Below are 24,497 nucleotides of genomic sequence, written 5' to 3'. Positions count from 1 at the left end.
AGAGATAGAGATAGATAGATCACACAAGGATATATCCTGGTTCACTCAACCCGGGTTACGTCCAGTCCTCACAACCGTGAGATTTTTCACTAAATGTTCAAACCAAGATCGTTCTTGGTTTTCATGGATCAATCTTGATCTTTACACAATTCCTACCCTTCTACCTAGAAAGGATTTCTTCAGTTCTACCTTACTGTTTTGGAAAGGCTTTAACAAGTTACCTTTCAAAACATAAAAGGATTTTTGCAATTTACTCAAGTTTTGACAAAACAACCTTGAGTTACAAAGTGATGGATTTGAGACTATTTAGAATCTTGATATTTACTCAACTCTTGTTTGAGAAATATATTCTGTAAATAGACCTCAGTTGTAAATGATTACAACACAAAGATTAAAACAAAACAGCAAACTATAAGAAAGGTTTTGAGACACTTGAGTATGATCGAAAATATTGATCTTTTGCTTGGTGCTGATTGTTGTGTTTTGTTCTTCAACTTGCAGCTGCATTTATAGACTCCAAGAAGGCTTATGACAGCTCATGTGACTGTTGGAAAGGAACCAGCTGTCATAAAAGAGTTGTTGGATAAATTCTGCCAAAAGCAAGATTGATGAGCTGCATCAGAAGATCGATCCAAGATTGATCTTCTGGTTTGTGATGAACTAGCCTTGTACTTCTGTGATTTGTGTCAGTATGTCAGCCTTGAGTACTGCTTTTCTGTTACTTGTGCAGGCTTTAGAATAGTTCAAATCAGTAGTGTACTTTGCTACTTGTAGTCTTGTACTTGCATTTGCTTTTCAAGAGGAATGATCTTTGTGATATGCCTTTATTGAAGCATGCCTTTGATTCTTCAAATTCTGGAATATATATGACTTGGATGGATCTTTTGTTGATTATATGAGAGTATAGGATGAAAATTATTTCCAGGATTGATGTTTGTTTTCCAGAACTGCTTCAAGATCAATCTGCGTTTTCCAGAACTGCTTCAAGATCAATCTGCGTTTTCCAGAACTGCTTCAAGATCAATCTGCGTTTTCCAGAACTGCTTCAAGATCAATCTGCGTTTTCCAGAACTGCTTCAAGATCAATCTGCGTTTTCCAGAACTGCTTCAAGATCAATCTGCGTTTTCCAGAACTGCTTCAAGATCAATCTGCGTTTTCCAGAACTGCTTCAAGATCAATCTGCGTTTTCCAGAACTGCTTCAAGATCAATCTGCGTTTTCCAGAACTGCTTCAAGATCAATCTGCGTTTTCCAGAACTGCTTCAAGATCAATCTGCGTTTTCCAGAACTGCTTCAAGATCAATCTGCGTTTTCCAGAACTGCTTCAAGATCAATCTGCGTTTTCCAGAACTGCTTCAAGATCAATCTGCGTTTTCCAGAACTGCTTCAAGATCAATCTGCGTTTTCCAGAACTGCTTCAAGATCAATCTGCGTTTTCCAGAACTGCTTCAAGATCAATCTGCGTTTTCCAGAACTGCTTCAAGATCAATCTGCGTTTTCCAGAACTGCTTCAAGATCAATCTGCGTTTTCCAGAACTGCTTCAAGATCAATCTGCGTTTTCCAGAACTGCTTCAAGATCAATCTGCGTTTTCCAGAACTGCTTCAAGATCAATCTGCGTTTTCCAGAACTGCTTCAAGATCAATCTGCGTTTTCCAGAACTGCTTCAAGATCAATCTGCGTTTTCCAGAACTGCTTCAAGATCAATCTGCGTTTTCCAGAACTGCTTCAAGATCAATCTGCGTTTTCCAGAACTGCTTCAAGATCAATCTGCGTTTTCCAGAACTGCTTCAAGATCAATCTGCGTTTTCCAGAACTGCTTCAAGATCAATCTGCGTTTTCCAGAACTGCTTCAAGATCAATCTGCGTTTTCCAGAACTGCTTCAAGATCAATCTGCGTTTTCCAGAACTGCTTCAAGATCAATCTGCGTTTTCCAGAACTGCTTCAAGATCAATCTGCGTTTTCCAGAACTGCTTCAAGATCAATCTGCGTTTTCCAGAACTGCTTCAAGATCAATCTGCGTTTTCCAGAACTGCTTCAAGATCAATCTGCGTTTTCCAGAACTGCTTCAAGATCAATCTGCGTTTTCCAGAACTGCTTCAAGATCAATCTGCGTTTTCCAGAACTGCTTCAAGATCAATCTGCGTTTTCCAGAACTGCTTCAAGATCAATCTGCGTTTTCCAGAACTGCTTCAAGATCAATCTGCGTTTTCCAGAACTGCTTCAAGATCAATCTGCGTTTTCCAGAACTGCTTCAAGATCAATCTGCGTTTTCCAGAACTGCTTCAAGATCAATCTGCGTTTTCCAGAACTGCTTCAAGATCAATCTGCGTTTTCCAGAACTGCTTCAAGATCAATCTGCGTTTTCCAGAACTGCTTCAAGATCAATCTGCGTTTTCCAGAACTGCTTCAAGATCAATCTGCGTTTTCCAGAACTGCTTCAAGATCAATCTGCGTTTTCCAGAACTGCTTCAAGATCAATCTGCGTTTTCCAGAACTGCTTCAAGATCAATCTGCGTTTTCCAGAACTGCTTCAAGATCAATCTGCGTTTTCCAGAACTGCTTCAAGATCAATCTGCGTTTTCCAGAACTGCTTCAAGATCAATCTGCGTTTTCCAGAACTGCTTCAAGATCAATCTGCGTTTTCCAGAACTGCTTCAAGATCAATCTGCGTTTTCCAGAACTGCTTCAAGATCAATCTGCGTTTTCCAGAACTGCTTCAAGATCAATCTGCGTTTTCCAGAACTGCTTCAAGATCAATCTGCGTTTTCCAGAACTGCTTCAAGATCAATCTGCGTTTTCCAGAACTGCTTCAAGATCAATCTGCGTTTTCCAGAACTGCTTCAAGATCAATCTGCGTTTTCCAGAACTGCTTCAAGATCAATCTGCGTTTTCCAGAACTGCTTCAAGATCAATCTGCGTTTTCCAGAACTGCTTCAAGATCAATCTGCGTTTTCCAGAACTGCTTCAAGATCAATCTGCGTTTTCCAGAACTGCTTCAAGATCAATCTGCGTTTTCCAGAACTGCTTCAAGATCAATCTGCGTTTTCCAGAACTGCTTCAAGATCAATCTGCGTTTTCCAGAACTGCTTCAAGATCAATCTGCGTTTTCCAGAACTGCTTCAAGATCAATCTGCGTTTTCCAGAACTGCTTCAAGATCAATCTGCGTTTTCCAGAACTGCTTCAAGATCAATCTGCGTTTTCCAGAACTGCTTCAAGATCAATCTGCGTTTTCCAGAACTGCTTCAAGATCAATCTGCGTTTTCCAGAACTGCTTCAAGATCAATCTGCGTTTTCCAGAACTGCTTCAAGATCAATCTGCGTTTTCCAGAACTGCTTCAAGATCAATCTGCGTTTTCCAGAACTGCTTCAAGATCAATCTGCGTTTTCCAGAACTGCTTCAAGATCAATCTGCGTTTTCCAGAACTGCTTCAAGATCAATCTGCGTTTTCCAGAACTGCTTCAAGATCAATCTGCGTTTTCCAGAACTGCTTCAAGATCAATCTGCGTTTTCCAGAACTGCTTCAAGATCAATCTGCGTTTTCCAGAACTGCTTCAAGATCAATCTGCGTTTTCCAGAACTGCTTCAAGATCAATCTGCGTTTTCCAGAACTGCTTCAAGATCAATCTGCGTTTTCCAGAACTGCTTCAAGATCAATCTGCGTTTTCCAGAACTGCTTCAAGATCAATCTGCGTTTTCCAGAACTGCTTCAAGATCAATCTGCGTTTTCCAGAACTGCTTCAAGATCAATCTGCGTTTTCCAGAACTGCTTCAAGATCAATCTGCGTTTTCCAGAACTGCTTCAAGATCAATCTGCGTTTTCCAGAACTGCTTCAAGATCAATCTGCGTTTTCCAGAACTGCTTCAAGATCAATCTGCGTTTTCCAGAACTGCTTCAAGATCAATCTGCGTTTTCCAGAACTGCTTCAAGATCAATCTGCGTTTTCCAGAACTGCTTCAAGATCAATCTGCGTTTTCCAGAACTGCTTCAAGATCAATCTGCGTTTTCCAGAACTGCTTCAAGATCAATCTGCGTTTTCCAGAACTGCTTCAAGATCAATCTGCGTTTTCCAGAACTGCTTCAAGATCAATCTGCGTTTTCCAGAACTGCTTCAAGATCAATCTGCGTTTTCCAGAACTGCTTCAAGATCAATCTGCGTTTTCCAGAACTGCTTCAAGATCAATCTGCGTTTTCCAGAACTGCTTCAAGATCAATCTGCGTTTTCCAGAACTGCTTCAAGATCAATCTGCGTTTTCCAGAACTGCTTCAAGATCAATCTGCGTTTTCCAGAACTGCTTCAAGATCAATCTGCGTTTTCCAGAACTGCTTCAAGATCAATCTGCGTTTTCCAGAACTGCTTCAAGATCAATCTGCGTTTTCCAGAACTGCTTCAAGATCAATCTGCGTTTTCCAGAACTGCTTCAAGATCAATCTGCGTTTTCCAGAACTGCTTCAAGATCAATCTGCGTTTTCCAGAACTGCTTCAAGATCAATCTGCGTTTTCCAGAACTGCTTCAAGATCAATCTGCGTTTTCCAGAACTGCTTCAAGATCAATCTGCGTTTTCCAGAACTGCTTCAAGATCAATCTGCGTTTTCCAGAACTGCTTCAAGATCAATCTGCGTTTTCCAGAACTGCTTCAAGATCAATCTGCGTTTTCCAGAACTGCTTCAAGATCAATCTGCGTTTTCCAGAACTGCTTCAAGATCAATCTGCGTTTTCCAGAACTGCTTCAAGATCAATCTGCGTTTTCCAGAACTGCTTCAAGATCAATCTGCGTTTTCCAGAACTGCTTCAAGATCAATCTGCGTTTTCCAGAACTGCTTCAAGATCAATCTGCGTTTTCCAGAACTGCTTCAAGATCAATCTGCGTTTTCCAGAACTGCTTCAAGATCAATCTGCGTTTTCCAGAACTGCTTCAAGATCAATCTGCGTTTTCCAGAACTGCTTCAAGATCAATCTGCGTTTTCCAGAACTGCTTCAAGATCAATCTGCGTTTTCCAGAACTGCTTCAAGATCAATCTGCGTTTTCCAGAACTGCTTCAAGATCAATCTGCGTTTTCCAGAACTGCTTCAAGATCAATCTGCGTTTTCCAGAACTGCTTCAAGATCAATCTGCGTTTTCCAGAACTGCTTCAAGATCAATCTGCGTTTTCCAGAACTGCTTCAAGATCAATCTGCGTTTTCCAGAACTGCTTCAAGATCAATCTGCGTTTTCCAGAACTGCTTCAAGATCAATCTGCGTTTTCCAGAACTGCTTCAAGATCAATCTGCGTTTTCCAGAACTGCTTCAAGATCAATCTGCGTTTTCCAGAACTGCTTCAAGATCAATCTGCGTTTTCCAGAACTGCTTCAAGATCAATCTGCGTTTTCCAGAACTGCTTCAAGATCAATCTGCGTTTTCCAGAACTGCTTCAAGATCAATCTGCGTTTTCCAGAACTGCTTCAAGATCAATCTGCGTTTTCCAGAACTGCTTCAAGATCAATCTGCGTTTTCCAGAACTGCTTCAAGATCAATCTGCGTTTTCCAGAACTGCTTCAAGATCAATCTGCGTTTTCCAGAACTGCTTCAAGATCAATCTGCGTTTTCCAGAACTGCTTCAAGATCAATCTGCGTTTTCCAGAACTGCTTCAAGATCAATCTGCGTTTTCCAGAACTGCTTCAAGATCAATCTGCGTTTTCCAGAACTGCTTCAAGATCAATCTGCGTTTTCCAGAACTGCTTCAAGATCAATCTGCGTTTTCCAGAACTGCTTCAAGATCAATCTGCGTTTTCCAGAACTGCTTCAAGATCAATCTGCGTTTTCCAGAACTGCTTCAAGATCAATCTGCGTTTTCCAGAACTGCTTCAAGATCAATCTGCGTTTTCCAGAACTGCTTCAAGATCAATCTGCGTTTTCCAGAACTGCTTCAAGATCAATCTGCGTTTTCCAGAACTGCTTCAAGATCAATCTGCGTTTTCCAGAACTGCTTCAAGATCAATCTGCGTTTTCCAGAACTGCTTCAAGATCAATCTGCGTTTTCCAGAACTGCTTCAAGATCAATCTGCGTTTTCCAGAACTGCTTCAAGATCAATCTGCGTTTTCCAGAACTGCTTCAAGATCAATCTGCGTTTTCCAGAACTGCTTCAAGATCAATCTGCGTTTTCCAGAACTGCTTCAAGATCAATCTGCGTTTTCCAGAACTGCTTCAAGATCAATCTGCGTTTTCCAGAACTGCTTCAAGATCAATCTGCGTTTTCCAGAACTGCTTCAAGATCAATCTGCGTTTTCCAGAACTGCTTCAAGATCAATCTGCGTTTTCCAGAACTGCTTCAAGATCAATCTGCGTTTTCCAGAACTGCTTCAAGATCAATCTGCGTTTTCCAGAACTGCTTCAAGATCAATCTGCGTTTTCCAGAACTGCTTCAAGATCAATCTGCGTTTTCCAGAACTGCTTCAAGATCAATCTGCGTTCTTGTTTGTTGCAGCCAAAACAAATGATTTTGCTTTTATCTATTTCAGTTTTGAATTCCTTTTTATCTAGAAATCCCTTTTTGATTTGATCCCTTCTTATCAACATTCTTTGTATCTTTCTTGTAAGACGAACTATCTCTTTATCAACATCTTCTTGTTCGATTTCTTCTGAGTCCTCATCTGTTTGTACTGGTGTACTTTCTTGAGATGCTTTCAAAGCTATTGTTTTGACCTTTTTGATTGGTTTGTCTTCTTGTAGCAGCACTTCATGTGCTCGTAATTTTCCAATAAGTTCCTCCAGTCCGAGTACGTCAAGATTCTTGGCCTGACTTATGGTTGTCACCATTGGTCTCCATATTATTGGAAGACATCTCATGATCTTTCTGACTCTATCTTGTACTGAGTATGCTTTCCCTAAAGAGCGCATTTCATTTACAATGGTTGTGAATCTTGAGTACATCTCATCAATGGTTTCTCCTTCATTCATTTCAAAGACTTCAAACTTTCTTATGCCTATATCAATCTTTGTTTCTTTTACATGGCTTGTTCCTTCGTGATGAGTTTGTAATGTGTCCCATACTTCTTTAGCATTTTTGCATTCATCAACTCTTTCGCATTCTTCTCTGCTCAAAGCGCACGATAAGAATAAATGAGCTTTAGAGTTTAGGAGTACCTTAAATTTTTCTTCTATATATTCCCATGGCTTACGAAACTACTAGTCATCTTTTCTTTGACTATGTTTTTGCTACTCAGTTATGGAACTGATTGTCCTATGTGTTGCATATTATGATTGATTTTTCTTCCTTCTTTTTTATTCTTGTGATATGTAATAAAAAATGGAATTCTCAATAGGAAGATGTCATCCTCTCTGTTATAATTCACATTATATAGATTATTTGGTTTACGTTTAATCTACTAAATTTTAATAACAAGTAGGTTACCATTCAATGCGTTATCCACCATATTTCTTCAATTGTATCTCTGCCAGGCAGATTCTCGAAAAGTGTAACATCTTCATCAATGCAGGAATCTTCTATTCTTAAATACTTTTCAATTGATTGTCATGCTCCTAAAGTCCTTGTTATTACACAAGTTATTTGGTTGAAGCCTCCTTGTGATTGGATTAAATGTAATATCGATGGCGCCCCTAGAGATAATAGTTCTTTTTGCTATTGGTGCTATTTTTAGAGCTTCAAGTGGAGTTATTGCTTGTTTCTTCTCGGATTACTTGGGTGTTAATACATTCTTTCATGTTGAACTTTCTGCTACTATCTATGTTATTGAGATCGCTCACTCTAAAGTTTCGCCTCTAGATAGATTGTGATTCTTTAACGATCGTCAAATCTTTCAATAATTCAAATCTTGCGCCATGGAAATTGAAGACTAGGTGGTTGAATTGTATATCTCTTACAAGACAAATGCAGTTCCACATCTATGATATTCATAGAGAATACAATATGTGTTCTGATGCGCTTATTATCGGTATAGTATTTTCTTTTATTGCTTTAGTTAAGCATGATGCATGTGTTATTAGGTTGTATTTTTTTCCAATCACCTTGGTTAGTTTGAAAACATAATTTGGTTTGTGTTCACCAACAACTCAGGTGGATGTTTCACAAAATCTTCCTCATTTAAAAATCATTTTAAGAAAGTATTTTTGACATCCATTTAGATTTTTGTATGCAAATATAGGCTACATATGCAACAAAAATTTGAATTGCTTATAACCTTGTTACTGGAACAAAAATTTGAATTGCTTATAACCTTGTTACTGGAACAAAAATTTGAATTGCTTATAACCTTATGAAGATCCATCTTGTTCAATGATGGTTTTGTCTTGAGTTAAAGGAACTAAATTACTAACTTTGTTTCTTTAAAATTGAGAAAGTTCTTCTTTCACGGCATCAATTCAAGATTCATCAACGATGGCTTCATTTATAGACTTAGGTCCAATATGTGATATCATAGCCATGTTGTTGTTTCTGAATAATAGTCTTGTTCTTACACCATCAAATGTGCTACCAATAGTTTAGTTTTGAGGGTGATCGATAATTGTTCTCTAGCTCCTTGGAGCTTGTGGAATTGGAATATTTTGATCTGGAACATTCTAATCAGGTTCAATTCAAATATAAACCTTAAATTTAGGGAAAGTGAAAACTCAAAATAAAAATAAAAATAAAAAACATACATTTTTAGTTTATTGATACTTTCAAGACCAAAGAAACAACATAGAGGCGGTAAAAACGCATAACACAACTTACGTTCAAAATAATGTTGCTTTTTAATCCATCATATTGATTCTTCTTGACATACGATCAAGTCTTGTACGACTAAAAGATGTGTAATTAAATTGAAATCCTTAATATCCTTGTTGTACTTAATAAATTAGTGTGTGTGCGCAAACAACATCTATGTATCTCATTATTTTTATTAAACACAGTTGTTGAATGAAAGACTTAGAATCACTTCTCATGGATATTTTTGGATTTAAAAAAAACAACCTTATTTTAAACAAAACTTATTTTCTACGTTACTCTCTATCTGTGTATCGTTTTATTGATTTTGAAAGATTTAGTAAATTGAGAGATAGTATTTTTTGGATTTTGTGTCTTTTTTTTTATTGTTTTAAATTTTGAGGTTATGTTTCAATTGTATGTTTTTATTTTTGAGTTTTATTTATTTTTATTTTTTTGGATTTTGATATGAAGATATATAAATATGATTAATGTTATTATGAATTTCTTAAAGATTTAAATGATGTGTATTGACAATGTAAATTTATTTTACCGACAACCAATAATAATTTACTACATTGACAACATATTCAATAGTTTAATATGATGAGGTAGATTGAATAATTATAATTGAATGACAATGTAACACAATCAGAGTTCTACCTTTAAACTCATTTCAAAATTTTAAATTTTTAACAAAAATTTTAAAAAATTCTTATGTAACTTGCCAACTCAGTATTTTTTTAATATAAAATAAAAAATGATTAACTAGTGCACCTTTTAAAAGATAAAGTATTAATTTAGAAAGAAAAAAAAGACAGATGACTAATTTTTTATTTATTTATAAAAGTACCAAATTATTACAACTAAAAAAGATAACGTCTAAAATTTTCTTAATTTTTTATTACAAATTACTAATAATAGTAAATTTTAGATAATAAGGCATCATAAAGTAAATTTTCTTAATTTATTAATACCAATAATAAAAGGGGTGCAAAGAATATAGTCGCTTGATTGGGCCATAACAGAAGCAATATGGGCTTTACAAGCAAGCTGAATCAACTAACCCGAATCCAAGAATATCACCCTCGTAATGGTGCCCCGAAGACCCGACTTGTTTGATTCTCATACCATAAAATCTGCAAGGTTTCCCAAACTGTGATACCATTGAGAAGAACTAGGGTTTCATTTTCTCGATCAGAAAAAAAAAGTAAAACAAAGACACGATGATTTACGACGTTAACTCTCCTCTTTTCCGATCCTTCCTCAGCCAGAAGGGAGGCTCCTCCGATAAGAGGTTTCTCTTCTTTCTCTTAGTATTGATTATGATAAATTCCTAATTGTTCAAATTTTATATAAGATTGGATTTTGGTCTTTATATTCCAATTCGATTATTTTTTGAAGTTTTCATTTTTTGTTGTCTTCCTATGATTTTAATATATGCTCATTTTCATATCCGAAACTGTTGTAATAAAACATTTAGCAATTAAATGTCATCGTAAAATTAATTTAATTGAGTTTTTTCAATCACCACCTATTGTGTTATTCAACAATTAGGCATGTGGCTTAGCATGACATATAGATTTGCTTAGTGATTTAGGGGATTATTTGTGGTATATATAGAGAAGGTATATTTTTATTTGAATATTAATTCTGTATGGTTATGTGTCCCTATATGCTGCACATGAATGAACAAGCACCTGAATTAGCCATCACTATTGGCTTCTAGTTTGGTGTTTGTGTATTAGATAACCCTGTTCAATTCTGAAGCACAGACACTGACAGTGGATACTATGCTTATACTGGCACATAGGCACCGATAATAAATTGAGAACAAGTTTAAATGTGGCACAAAGGTTAATGTGGCACTTGACATTAGCTGAAGATTTGTTTTCCTTTCCTCTCAAGACTGTCCGAAATTCAGAACAGGATTTTGAGAAATTTAGTTTGGAATTTTGGATTGAATTACTAGAATTCTGAATCGTTGTCCCCATTCTTTCCTCAAGTTCTTGTGCTTGTAGCCAGTTTCGTTGGTCAAGGATTTTGAATATAATGCTTTGCAATTGTATTATGGTTATACAGTTGTGCAGATTACTTGTTGGTTTGACTTTGTGTATGTGTTTCTATGGGCCCATTGTTGCCTTGCTTGCATGAAATGAATGTTTTTTTGTCATTGGTAATGTGAGTCATTTGCATATCATCGTGTGATTAAATAAATTCCTTAGCCCCTATTAGACGAATAAAATGATCACTTTATGAAGCTTTTGTCGAAAATTTATAGAGATTGTTTCTGTTAAATTTTTTTGATGTTAATGATAGATCATTTTCTAAATATACTATGGTTATTGTTATTACACTCATGTTGATTTTCTAAATTTTTGTGATGTTAATGATAGATCATAATCAAACTATTGTTTTGTATGTCAGGAAAACCGAGGAACAGAAGCCAAGAGAACAGAGATTCAAGGCCAACGAGAACAAGCCTGTTATGACAGAGTGATGACAGCTTATTCAGATGTATAATGAAATAGCATGGTATTTTGTTATTTTACTGGTGCTATAAAATGGAAGACATTTTTGGTTGTTTTCTGTTAAATATGGTGTGGTGACTGTAGAACATGTTATTGTAATGGTTTGATTTGGTTGTTTGGCTTTGACAATACATGCAATGAAGCTACTCGTTTAAAAGTTGTGTTTGAATATTTAAATTACTACGTGAAAGCAAGCAAGGGTTTTCTTAGTATGTTTTTGGAAAAAAAATTGAACAATTATTTCTCAAAACAGATGTTTTATTGGGGAACATTAACTTGTTAAATGGTTTTTGGTTTCAACTTTGTGGTTTATTTTAAAAGATTATGGATGTTTTAATTTTCCCTTTAAAAGTTATTGAGGACAATCCTTCTAGAAAATAATAACAGTACTGAGGCCTAACTGTGTTTTATGGTCTCTGCAAATATATGTTGTTTTGAATTTATTTTGTAAAAATTAATTAATGCTTAATCATTCCTGCAATTTTGAATATTTTTCCCTGTCTTTCTTTTGCATGCTCTCACAAATTTGACGTAATCGAATTTTGTTTTTGGCATTGGCATTGGCCAAAGAGGATGTGATATCTTATCCTCATCAGTAGGTTTTTGTGTTGTATTTTGCTGATGACGAAACTGTGGATCACTTGTTTTGCATTTTCCTGTGTGTAAAAAATTTGGAGCTGCGTTGTATGCTGGTTGAGAGGGGAGGAGATATTAGATAGGTGTGTGCTTGCTGAAATCATGAGTGTTAGATGATAGGAGATTAACCATATGTAAGAAAATCTAAAGAAAAATTAATATATCGTTGATAAAAGAACAAAATTGGACTTTGATAATAACTCATGACTTCTTTTGGCAATATCTAATGCTCCAAAAGTCCTATTGGGGTTTGCTAGATTTAGTGCATTAAACGTGTGTTGAAAGAAACAAAAAAATATCATTGACAAGAGAATAACAAAATTAGACTTATTAATCTCCAAAAGTTGATTGGAGTATGCTTCGATGCCTTGGAAAGGTAACAAGATTTTCTATATAACTTAGATGATTGGAGTATGCTTTGATGTGCTGAAAAGATAACAAGATTTTCTATAACTTAGATTTCACGTGTCTTGACCAAAGCGGACTTTTTCTCCTACCAATCAATACATGACTCCTAAATATGTGCCCCATATGATTAAGAAAGATAGATTTGGATGAAATGGAGTTTTCTTTTTTAGAATTGTGAGTGAAATTTTTTTCTCTTTAATTAGTTAATTTAGTCAATAAATATGTTTTTATTTAGTCAATTTAGTTCATAAATTATTAAAAAAAAAAAAAGAGAGACAATTAAGGACTTGTATGCAATTTCAATATAATTAAGAACTATATTGACAATGTTAGTGTCATTGACAGGACTGTGGGACATTACTATATTTTAAGTAGGGTCAAAAGATGAAAATATCCAATTACTAGTTAATTTTAAATAAAAAAAATGTGGGGCCAGCTACCCCATTTCATAGGGAGTAGATGTGTATACGTAACGTAACTAATGCTTTTAAAAATGTAAAGGTAACTCTTTATAATTTTTTTTTTAACTCTATGTCTCTATTTATTTTCAATGTTAGATTTTCTATATTATTTCTGATTATATAAGATAAAGTACGATCAACAAAAATAAAAATATTTAGTGTAAAATTTAAATCAAAACGTTAATTTTTATTGACCCAACTTTTATATATATTTATAAGATTAATGGTAGTGAGATGTAGGTTTTCTAAATAAATAAATAAAAACCTTGGAGTAAGCTCACTTGTCATGGTGATTATATCCAATGATATATCTTTTAAAATTTGGATCTTGTTTTAATGAGTTAGAATATCTTATACTCCCATAATAAAATTTTGTTTATGGAAGCGGTTGTGAGTCATTGAATGCATGATTTCATCTAGGTTGAAAGAGAAATCCAACAAACTTCAATATGGGTGTGATTTGATGTATCTTGTAAAAACGAAGGGTCAACCATTGATCCACTTTTAAGAGGTCTATGCTAGAGACTCAAATTTTATAATTTTGATTAAGAATACCCAATATTAATAATAGAACATTTTCTAAGAAAGTTTGTTTATTGATCTCATGAATTGAAAAGAAAAAGAAAAGGTTAGGTTTCTTTGGATTCCCCAATTATTAGCATAACCGATATGGTCAAATAACCCTACAACTTTGGTGCATCATTTTGGAAGGGAAAGGATAACTTTTTTTATTTATTTATGAATTAGTTATGAATTAATACACTCCCATTTGTTACAAGTAACATGGAATTTAAGTAAGACCTTTTGTGTGGAAGAATTTTTAGCTAACCGACTTGGTCAATCAACCCTACAACGTGCATCATTTTGGAAGGAAAAGGAATAACTTACACTATCATTTGTCACAAGTACCATAAAATTTAAAATTTAAGTGAGACCTTGTGTGGGACAGAATTTAAGGGAGATTATACCTATCTTGAATTTAAATGAGACCTTCCATATATACCCACTTTAGATAAATTATTTGATTTGTGTACGGTACAATTTTATTGATATTTCTTTTGTCTCATATTTCATGTCACAATTACAATATTTGTGCCTTATATTATTTGATATTTTATATAGCATTAAGGCTCCATTTAGTAAAAAACAAATTTTTACAGAGAAACTAACATATAGTAAATGAACTTATAGGGGATAACGAATATGCTAGCTATTTGTGAATAACAAATAATTTAGCTGAATAAATTTGAAATGTTTAATAAAATTAACAGTTTAACAAATAATAAGTATACAATAAAAAGGAGAAAACTTTCAATTTGGTACATGAAATTGTAAATGTCAGACAAAATGGATGTCAAATTTATGTAATAGTAAAATCTATCTTATGTTGAAATATGTCGGTCAAAGTAAGACTTCTATCAAACTACTATGCTAAAAGTGATGAGATATTACATTATGTGACACCATGGCTATGCCACATCGGAAGTCTTGCCACGACTCAAGGAGACATTTGAGATTAAGTCTAGTTTGTTCCCTTTCAGAAGCTTTAACCATGTTTGTTCAAATCTTCTAAAAAAATAATTTTAGAGACTCAACTCCTCAATTTGCTTTAGCTTTGAAAAAATTCTCAATCTGTAAAGTGAGAATGGATCAAAGAGTGATTGATTTACAATTAGTCATGACTTGTAGTGATTGATTCTCTCAATGGTGCATTACAAGCACCTCTTAATCAGTATTTATGGAGAAAATTGAGGCTTTGTTATGGTGGATAAATGATGTCATCAGTAAGGTGGTAAGCCATGATTTGTAGGAAGAGAGTTGGTCAAAGAGTGATTGATTCTGCAGTTAACGATAAAGGAAACAAAGAACTCTTTTCATCTCTTAAAAATATGTTCATGTGCCGTTTGTGAATGTAACGTCACTCTCTCTCATTTTCAAGATTTGCAAATTAAGAAAAAATTAATTTGGAGAAGAAGAGATGATGTTCACAGAATTTAGGATATTCAAATTTAATGATTTATGGATTTCATACATTGAAAAATAAATTATAACCATACAAAATGTCGAGGTAAAATAGAATTTCAATTTTGTATGACGTCAAATGTCTCTATATGATAATTGAGGTTATATTTTAGATGACGTTTACAATTTTAAATCTCAAATTGATAATTTGCTCGATAGAAAGTAATAGGTATTCAAATATAATCAATCACTCATTAGAAAATAAATATACATATGTACTCTGTATATTAAAACTACTCGAAAAAATTGTTGTGATACAAGGCATGAGTTACGTGTTAGTGAGTTGGTCCTCCTTTATTTCCTCCTTTTACCAATTGTGCTTTTAGTTTGCTTGGGGTTGAATTGAAACTAGTGTTTAATTGGCACTTTATCCACCGTTTGTGTGTTTTTATGTTTCTCTTGTGTCGGTCTAAAAGCTTTTTTAAAGGCAATAATTATTTTTAACTTCTGGAGGTTGACATTTGCTGCTATGGCTACATCATTGCACCAAATAGCTTTCCTATATTATTTTTGCTTATTCAGTTTATGAATTGGGTGTTTCATCTGCTTAATTTGGTGCAACATTGCGTCAGTCCCTATTTATGAATTGGGTGTCTGATTTATATTAAAAATATTAGATTTAAATTTGATCAATTGTCTATTAAAGTTTTATTGTTAAAATTTGATATACCTTTATCAAAGTTTAATAAGATTTGAAATTTTATTTAAAAATTTAAGATAAATAAAATTTTATATAAGATTAATAATTTTTCAATAAAATAAAATAAAATTTTATTAAAATAATAATTTAACTTAAAAAAATGATTTCATCTTAAAATTTGGTATCGTCTATTTTCTTATTCTTAAATTACTACTCTCTATTTTTGTTATCTCTAAATCCCTTTACTTTCTTTTTATCTTTTCCTATAACTCTAATAAAAGTGATATTTTTTCAATTTGGTGTGGCCTATTGTTAATTCTTAAATTATCCTTAACTATTTTTCACTTAATACAATGCTCAATTAACTAATTACTTACTTACAATCAAATTTATCCACAAATAATAACTTATAATTTTTCTAACAATTTACATATAGTTTGTCTATAATTTTATTTCTATATGTATATATTTGTTTATACCACAAATTCTCTTATATTATTGGTAAATGTATGAAAATATAAATAATATATAAATAAGTATGAATCGTAATAAAATTATTCTAAAAAATATAGTAAAATATATGTAGACGTTTGTTGAATAAAAAGATATACAAACCCAGACGAGAATACCCGTGCAAAAAGAAAATATGCTAAATTACATCTGTAGTCCCTTAACTTAATTTCAGGTAACGTTTTAGCCCTTTATCTTTTTTTTTCCCGACTTGGTCCTTTATTTTAATTTTAAGTGACAATTTGATATTTTATGTTTTAAAATTTCAACAATGTTATCCTTTTTTATACAAAAATTCAAAAAAAAAATCAATCAAAACTCATAAAATTAATTATATTCTTCAATATAATACAAATTTTATCAAATTCGTAATGCAAATCTTCAAATAAACTGATATTTGCATACTTTATTTGATATTGTTATGAATAAAGGATTAAATCGGGAAAAAAGATAAAGGACTAAAACGTTACCTGAAATTAAGTTAAGGGACCACAAATGTAATTTAGACAAGAAAATAATCTTATTGATTCTTTTCAATTGAGAGGATTGGATCATGTATAAATAATTAATGTTTGAACATTTTAAGAGAAAACAAATGTAAACCAAAAATATGTCGATATATATAAATATACTAAGAGAAAATGAGAAATTCCTGACAATAAATCACAACTCCTTGATTCAGTTTCCATTCAAAAACTATAAAAATGATATAGCAAATTGAAGGATTGTGATTGCAAATTCAAAGATCATTTTATATTCATTTATATCATACGTGTACATTAACTCAGTTGAAAAAAATATCTCAAATATTATACTAACATGAAAAAAGTGTAACCACAGACATATGGTCCTTAATTGAAAGGGAAAAAGTGAACTGAAGGAAGGGAGATACAATTGAGTAGCAATGAGTAGCTTCCCATGTGCAATTCCAACCCCTATAGACCACCCCCTCTTTATTCAAACTGGTTCTATCACTAAAAGTTCCATCTTTTGTACCATAAGAGGCGAGGAATTCATCTAAATTTGTGTAAATGCATTTTTGGTCCTTATTTTATATAAAATGAACTTGACACTAAATTTTTATTCAAAATCTTAAATATTAGATATATGATTGATTTATCTTATATATCAAATGTGAATCTCATACATCCTATACTTGCACCCGTGCTACAACCAACAAGACACGCCTCCACTTCTGCTCCCCCACCAAGCCGATCAGACTCTAATATCACTTATTGGAGAGTTTGGAGACTTCAAGATCTCATGAGACTTTAATATTACATCTCCACCTAATTAATACTTTAAGGCATTAGGTATATAGTTCATATCTCTTATATATCCAATATTTAACCCATTTATAATCCATGTGAGACTAATTACTCACATTTGAACTCAACATACCATACATAATGGTATCAGCTCATTTTCTCATGAAACAACTCTCTCCTCGAGCCCCTACCATACCTTCTACAACCTCACAACCGTTCTAATCTCTCTTTAAGCATAACTTCAGGTATCCAAGGATCCTATCAAAATGAAGTATCTCTATCATCTCTATGCTTCTTATTTAATCGACCCGATAAATAATTTGTAGGAATACTCTTACTCTCATGATATCTTTCCACCATAATGATTGATTCCTTACCCTTTTGCAACCCTAATTAGTTATATTCTTAAGTATAAAATGTTTTTATTGAAAGGGTTGTATTCAACTTATTAAAAACTTAAAGTTTGTTATTTTTAATGCAAAATTTCTCTTTTTTTATTCTATAACAAGGGCTCTAAGAACCCTTGTAAACCAGACTCATAGGTTCACTGGCGGATCTTCATGGAGACATAGGGTGGCTACGACCACCCCAAAATCCCCAATATTTTTTTAAAAAATACTATTATTTTTATTTTATTTTTTGAATAATGTATTGAAATAATGTTTTACATAAAATGAGATACAAATACAATAATGTGTATTGAAATATAAATACAAAACATAATCGTCTTTATTTTACACAATATTGTATTTTGTGTTAAGTTTTGTGTTCCAATAACATCAATTTTTACTGACCAAATTATAACTCAAATATCTATTATAAAAAAAAATCGGAGAAAATTGTTTATACAAAAATAACTACTGTAATTATAAACTAAACCAATAAATTCGACCTTTATTGATTTGAGATATAATTTCACTTAATTTTAAAATAGACCGTATAATACTCAAACCAAATCCTTATTGTATGGTATCGACAATGTAAAGAATTTTACATTGGTAATTAATCATAACTGTCATAATAATAAAATAATTTGACTTTTATTATAATTACTTTTAAAATCACACTTAGGGATGGGAATAGGCTAGGCCGTCCGTCAAGGGCCTATGGCTTGGCCTACTTATGGTATGGCCTGGCCTGGCCTATTTAATAAAAAGGCTAGGCTCGGGCCATTTTTAAAGCCTATTTATTTAAATAGGTCAAACTTATAAAAAAACCTATTAGGCCTCACAGGCCGGTCTATATATATTTTATTATTTATTAATATTATTTATTATTATTATATTAATAATATTATTTCCTATTTTAAACTCTATCAATTAAACAATTACTCAGTAAACATTTCATATTCAGTAGTTGTTCCATATTCGATAGCATTCCATATTTGGTAGTCATTTCACATTTAGTAGTTGTTCAATTAGTCAATCACTCAGTAGTCTTCCATATTTGTTTAAGAGGTAATAATGAGTGTGTTTGTTTCAAAAAATATATATATTATTTGACATAAAAAATTATTTTTTAGGGTTTAAATGATGTTTGTTTCATATTTTTTAAAAATTATTTTAAATAGGCTTCTAGGTCAGACCAGATTTTTAAAAAGGTCAGGTCAGGCCGAAAAAAAAGCCTATGATAGGTCGTAGGTCAGGCTTAGGCCTAAAAAATAAATTGTAGGTCAGGCTCAGGCCTTTTAAAGCCTGGTTTGGCCTATCCCCACCCCTAGTCACACTTATGGATGATTGTGATGTAAGTGTAAAAAAATTTACATTGACAAAACTTAACAATTAAATTATAAAAATTTAGTGTTTGAAAAACAAATAGATTTTTATAAACTAATTTTTAATTATAAAAATTGTCAACCAAAATTTGATTTATTAGCTCTATCTTATAAGGTTAAGAGTTGATCGTCAATATATTTTTTTATAAATTTACAATTTAAAAGTTTTATATACAAAACTATATTATATTTTTTTATTTATCAATTAAAATTTTAAAAACTTGGTCTCCCCAACATTTTCGTTCAAGCTCCGCCACTGCATAGATTATTTGTGAAATCCTATATCTTGAAAATGTTTTAAAGCATAAATATAATAAAAATACCAACAAAAAAACATTGATCATAACCTAAAACATAATCAACCATTGAAAGATATACTTTTCGAAAATATGCGAAAATAACATATGTCAAAAGAGTTCCACCATAAATTGGTCACACTAATAAGAGTTGACTCTATACAATCTCAATTTATTGGTCGATCAACATATAGACAAATCAACGTAAGTAAATAGCTATCTATTGTGTTGGTTATAAGTCAATCACTTTGTCTCATCCTCGTTGACAATCGCTTCATCTATTTCTATTTCATCATCTATAAACACACATAGTATGCAAAAAACCACATGCAAAACAAGCGAATGTGATTTGGTATTCTCCAAGATTTAATTAATAGAAGTAAGGTAGTTAAATGAACATCAACATTCATAACATATAGCACTTAGCAATATTAATAGATGCTTGATAACACGACACAAATCTTAAACATCAACTACTCCAAATTGGATCCTTTTAGCTTCGAGGTCATATGGATAGTTAAGTCATCTATCACCTTATGAACAAGAGCGTTTAGTCAAATTCAGTATTCAGTAGAACACTCTAGTGGTTTTGCTCATTTCTGTAAAATCTTCTTAATGATAATGTCCCCAAGGTCTCCTTAATCGTCAAGCTTTGATTATATCACGATTATAACTCTCAATCACGTCCTTATGTATGTTAACAATACTCAACTATTAAGAACTATTGATAGTGCAACACATAACATATATGACAAAATTTTATCATCAACAATCATCGTTAACAATGCTCAACTTGTATTTGAGACTAAACATGTTAAGAGAGATTAACATTTATCAGCAACATCCACATCATAATTAAATTATTAACATTACTAACTTAATCCTAATAATCAATCTATAACTTAACGTCTAAATCCTTATAAGTAATCAATTAAGAACTTAATTTATCATTCTAACTTAACCTAACTTATCGTTTATCTAGTTCTTACTAATTGATTAACATTAAAACTAGTATGTATTAAATTATAATTACTATCCTCATCGCGTATTAAGCTTTTACTAATCAATTATTTCTTAACTTAAACATTTTACACGTGTGGGCATCATCTTAATTGATTATTAGGTCTCCCTAATCGATTATTCGATATTATCCTAAACTAATTCCTAATACTAATTGTTTATTATACCAAGAAAATGGAACATAATGCAATTTCATCACAATAAAGACATTCATCATCCACATTCATTGTAAATAGAAGACAAGAAACACATGTATCGCAAATTTCAGCAATACATATCATCAAATACACACATAACAATAAAACAATAAACATCAAATACGTCATTGTCAATTTTCAAAATTACTTAAAAGGCGCCATATCATAAGAGATGACCTAAAAGAGATAAAACATAATCTATTAGTGAGAAATAAGAATCAACCTATTCAATCTACTTATTATATCAAGATTCAAACCTCTTTCATACCGACAGTTTGTGGATTACATACTTAATTTTGCATAAAGGATAATTTCCTCATTGTTTAACATACGAACATTAGAATAGAAGAAAACTAATCAATAAAAATATAGTTTCTTACATTGAATTCATCTGACTTATTATTTCTTACATCAAATTGAAACAAAGAAGTGAAAGAAAATACTATCATCAACTCATTGTCACTGTACTTATTTCCGATCAACTCCAAATTACAGTATCATTCCACTAGAAATTAGATGGTTAAGACACAAAAAAATGACTATATCAAAGTGTGAATGAATCGTCTCCAACGACATTACCGTATTGTGGAATCTCAACCATAAAAAAATAAAAATAAAAAGATAAAAATACTTTAAAACATAAAAAGAAATGAAGATGGAGTTATAATGGAAACCCTCTAGTGGGATCAGTGTACACTTGTGCCTCTACATCCAAGTAAATATATGATTAATGTTCCTAGCTGTTATTGTAGTGATTGCACAACAACAAAAAGTGGTGGGTAACTCGGTTGTTGGTTATTTGTTACAGACAAGAAATAAAGCAGAAAAGTTTCTAAAGCTGCTTTTTTTTCATCACAAATCAATACAATTGTTCCTTACTCTCTCTTACCAATCTCTTCCCTATATTCACGCCGCACTCACTTCCATCACAACACTTTCTTCTCTTTCCAAAACAAAGACACAAAATCATCACAAAAATCCATTCCTAGTCCTACTGCTTTCATTTTCTACTAAACCAAACCATTTCTTCTATTTCTCTTTTCTTTAACCCCAACACAGAGAAACCAAACAAAATAAAAACATGAGTGAGTTATCTTTCTCAAACACTCTCAACAACAACAATGAGTTCTCTAGTAACCTATTCTTTATCTTGTCCAATTTTTGTTTCTCCATTTTTTCTCACCCTTTATACTTTTCTTACTTTCTCTTCTTTTCTCCTTATATTCTTAAACTTCTCTCTTTTCTTTCTCCTTTGTTCATCACTACTACCCTTCTTCTCCTTGTTGCTCTTCTCACTTTCACTCCCAACCTTGTTCATCAAAAGGGTATTTCCAAAACTACTAGTTATGAGCTTTCTGAGTCCAAATTTTGTTTTTTACTTTCTACTTTTCAAAATTTTCTAGCATGGTTTGTTTCTGAAGTTGATGAAAAAGATGATGAATTTGGTTTGGTTGATGAGTTGGAAGCATACTTGGTTATGTTCCAAGCTTCAATCTTTGAAATTCATGAGCCAAAATTAGTGGAAGATTGTTCAGAATTATCAGAAGAAGCTTTTGAAGAAGCACATGAAGAAGAATGTTCAAGTGAAGTGGAAGAAGAGTTAAATGTGAAGTTGGATGATGAAATTGAAAACCAAGTTGAGAAAGTTGATGATCATGAAGTTGAATCCATTAAGCCAGTTTCTGATGTTAAGAGACTAGTAAGCTTGTTCCAAGAATATGCAGAGTTAGAAAATGTGTCTTGTGAAAAAGAAGAAAAAGAAGTCAAAAAGACTATACTATTATTGAATTCTAAATTCAATAAAGTTGAAGAAAGTGAAAAACAATGGTCCATTAGAAGTGGATCCAAAGTGAAAAGTAATAGAGACATGTTTGGAAATAAAGTGAGAGGTAATAGTGATGAAGAACATGCTTTTGTAGCAAAAGTGAAAGTGAAAAAACTTGAGAGTCCACAGAGAAATATTAAGGAGAATGATAGTGGAGAACTTTGTTCTACTAATCTTGGAAGTTTTGGTTCAATGAGAGTGGAAAAAGAATGGAGAAGGACATTGGCTTGTAAGCTTTTTGAAGAAAGACACAATAATAGTGATGGAAGTGAAGGAATGGATATGCTTTGGGAAACATATGATGAGAAAGAATCAAATAAGGTTGTTGGTATGAAGAAAAGTAACACTAAGAGAGGGAAGAAAAGTGAAGTTGAGTGTAGTGAGGATGAGGATGAGGACGAAGATGAGATAGGAGCTAAGTTGTGTTGTTTGCAAGCTTTGAAATTCTCAACTGGGAAAATGAATTTGGGAATGGGAAGGCCTAACCTTCTTAAATTCTCCAAAGCTTTGAAAGGCATTGGATGGTTGCATCATGTAGGCAAGAATGGAAAGAAGAATAACCATTGATTTTTTTCTTTTATCTTTTGGAACTTTTGATAAGATCGTATAGAAATTGTGCATTTCTGTTTCGCTGATTAAGGTATCCTTCAATCAAAATTTAGAGACTAATCTTTCGAGATACAAAAATTTATTTAAGAGAATGACATCTCTTAACAGATGTTCTTCTATGTGTATCAACTAAAGAAATGTGCATTTCTTTAATAATAAGAAGTAAATATTTTGCGTGCCAATTATATAATGATGTATGTTCTTCAATTTTAGTTAATTAAGAAAGCTTCTTGTATGTGACTTGGGGTTAACATAACACATTCATTCTTCATCCAACATAGTGTGTCAAAGTGTGCAGTGAAGACTATACTTCAAGCAACCAGAGGAATCTTATAGCAACTATGTTTCTGATGCATCATTGGATGTGCTTTGGCATTTGCCCTATTAAAATAATCATTATAACATGCATGCTTTTCCTAATAATTATTTGAGGACCATGCATGTGCTTGGTTTTTCTGTAGGACTAAGAGTTGTAAACAGTTATTTATTATTGAGAAAAATTCAAATTTCACGTTGAAAAATATAAAATTTGAAAAAATATCTGTAAGGTGCAGCACCCACCATTTTACAAGTCGTTTTTATAAAAAATAAGTAAAATTTAATATAAAAATCTATTATAATTTTAAATCTATCAATTTTGACTACGCACCAAATTATCGATATACTAAACTTAATATTAAAATCTACAAATAGTTTAAAAAAAAGTGTGTATATCTTTTTACAGATTAATTTTGTAACTATAAAATAATCTAATAATTATTACACCGTAAGGTAGACTTGAAAGAAAAAAACATAGAACATGTTATTTTGTTCTAACAGTTAATTAGTTACACATCCAACGCAAGAAAACGGTTAACATATCTTTTAATTCTATGAAAAAATCAATGATGTGAATTGTAGATCAGGTACTCGGACAGTATTAAAGTTGCATTGAAGTAGTTGTTATCTTCTTAGTATTTCACTTAGTCATAAATCTCAATCATGAAGTTGGCTGTCATTGCTACCCAACAAAGCAGAGTAGAAGCAAAAATAAGTACAAAATTACATTAATGAATTTAATCTTGCTTGTGATTAATTGCAGTTTGTTGTGGAAAATTAATAACAAATGTGGCCAATTTATAGTCACACTTAATTGTAATTGCAGTGTGGTTGTGGATTTAAATCTTTTCCAATGCAACTCTCTTCAATCTCTGGCTCATTACTTATGATACTTTTCGGTTTGGACTTATTTTAAAGTCTATTTCATATTAGGGTTTATCAATAAGTTATGTGATTACTCTTTAAATAAATTAACGGAATAATAATAATATAATGAAGTTAATTTTTATTTTTAATAAACCATATAAAAAATAAAAATCATGACCGTTATTAGTAAGATTATATATTTGAGAATTTGGAGAAGAATAAAAATAAATAAATAAAATAAAAAAAGCATAAAGAAAAGGACAATGATGAGTAGCCCTTCCACATTCCATAAATCCATAAATGATATATATATATATATAGCAATCTATATTTGTGCGGATATTTATTAAATAAATATTTAGTGAGCCTTTAAGTATACGTGTAACTATTAGTGAGTATTTATGAATATATTTTTTAAATAAAT

General features: G+C 32.3%; 2 protein-coding genes across 2 annotated transcripts; both read left to right on the top strand.

The window, feature by feature from the left end:
• Positions 1-9,833: 9,833 nt before the first annotated feature.
• LOC101507062 (wound-induced basic protein) lies at positions 9,834-11,379 on the top strand. Its single transcript, XM_004514979.4, has 2 exons — positions 9,834-9,988; positions 11,119-11,379. Exons 1-2 carry the CDS (start codon positions 9,918-9,920, stop codon positions 11,189-11,191), a joined length of 144 nt encoding a protein of 47 aa, XP_004515036.1. The 5' UTR covers positions 9,834-9,917; the 3' UTR covers positions 11,192-11,379.
• A 9,913-nt stretch (positions 11,380-21,292) lies between these two features.
• Positions 21,293-23,128, top strand: LOC101507381 (uncharacterized). Its single transcript, XM_004514980.4, has one exon. It carries the CDS (start codon positions 21,536-21,538, stop codon positions 22,844-22,846), a length of 1,311 nt encoding a protein of 436 aa, XP_004515037.1. The 5' UTR covers positions 21,293-21,535; the 3' UTR covers positions 22,847-23,128.
• Positions 23,129-24,497: the final 1,369 nt, after the last annotated feature.

This window comes from Cicer arietinum, chromosome 3, assembly GCF_000331145.2.
Source record: "Cicer arietinum cultivar CDC Frontier isolate Library 1 chromosome 3, Cicar.CDCFrontier_v2.0, whole genome shotgun sequence".
Taxonomy (NCBI): Eukaryota; Viridiplantae; Streptophyta; class Magnoliopsida; order Fabales; family Fabaceae; genus Cicer; species Cicer arietinum.
This window is presented reverse-complemented; position numbering and strand designations above follow the sequence as displayed.

What these genes read in the sequence shown, in the direction of transcription:
- LOC101507062 (XM_004514979.4), top strand. Translation starts at nt 9,918, where the DNA reads ATGATTTACGACGTTAACTCTCCTCTTTTCCGATCCTTCCTCAGCCAG. An exon ending in GGAGGCTCCTCCGATAAGAG is followed by an intron (nt 9,989 to 11,118) that starts GTTTCTCTTCTT and finishes TTTGTATGTCAG; the next exon opens with GAAAACCGAGGAACAGAAGC.
- LOC101507381 (XM_004514980.4), top strand. Translation starts at nt 21,536, where the DNA reads ATGAGTGAGTTATCTTTCTCAAACACTCTCAACAACAACAATGAGTTC.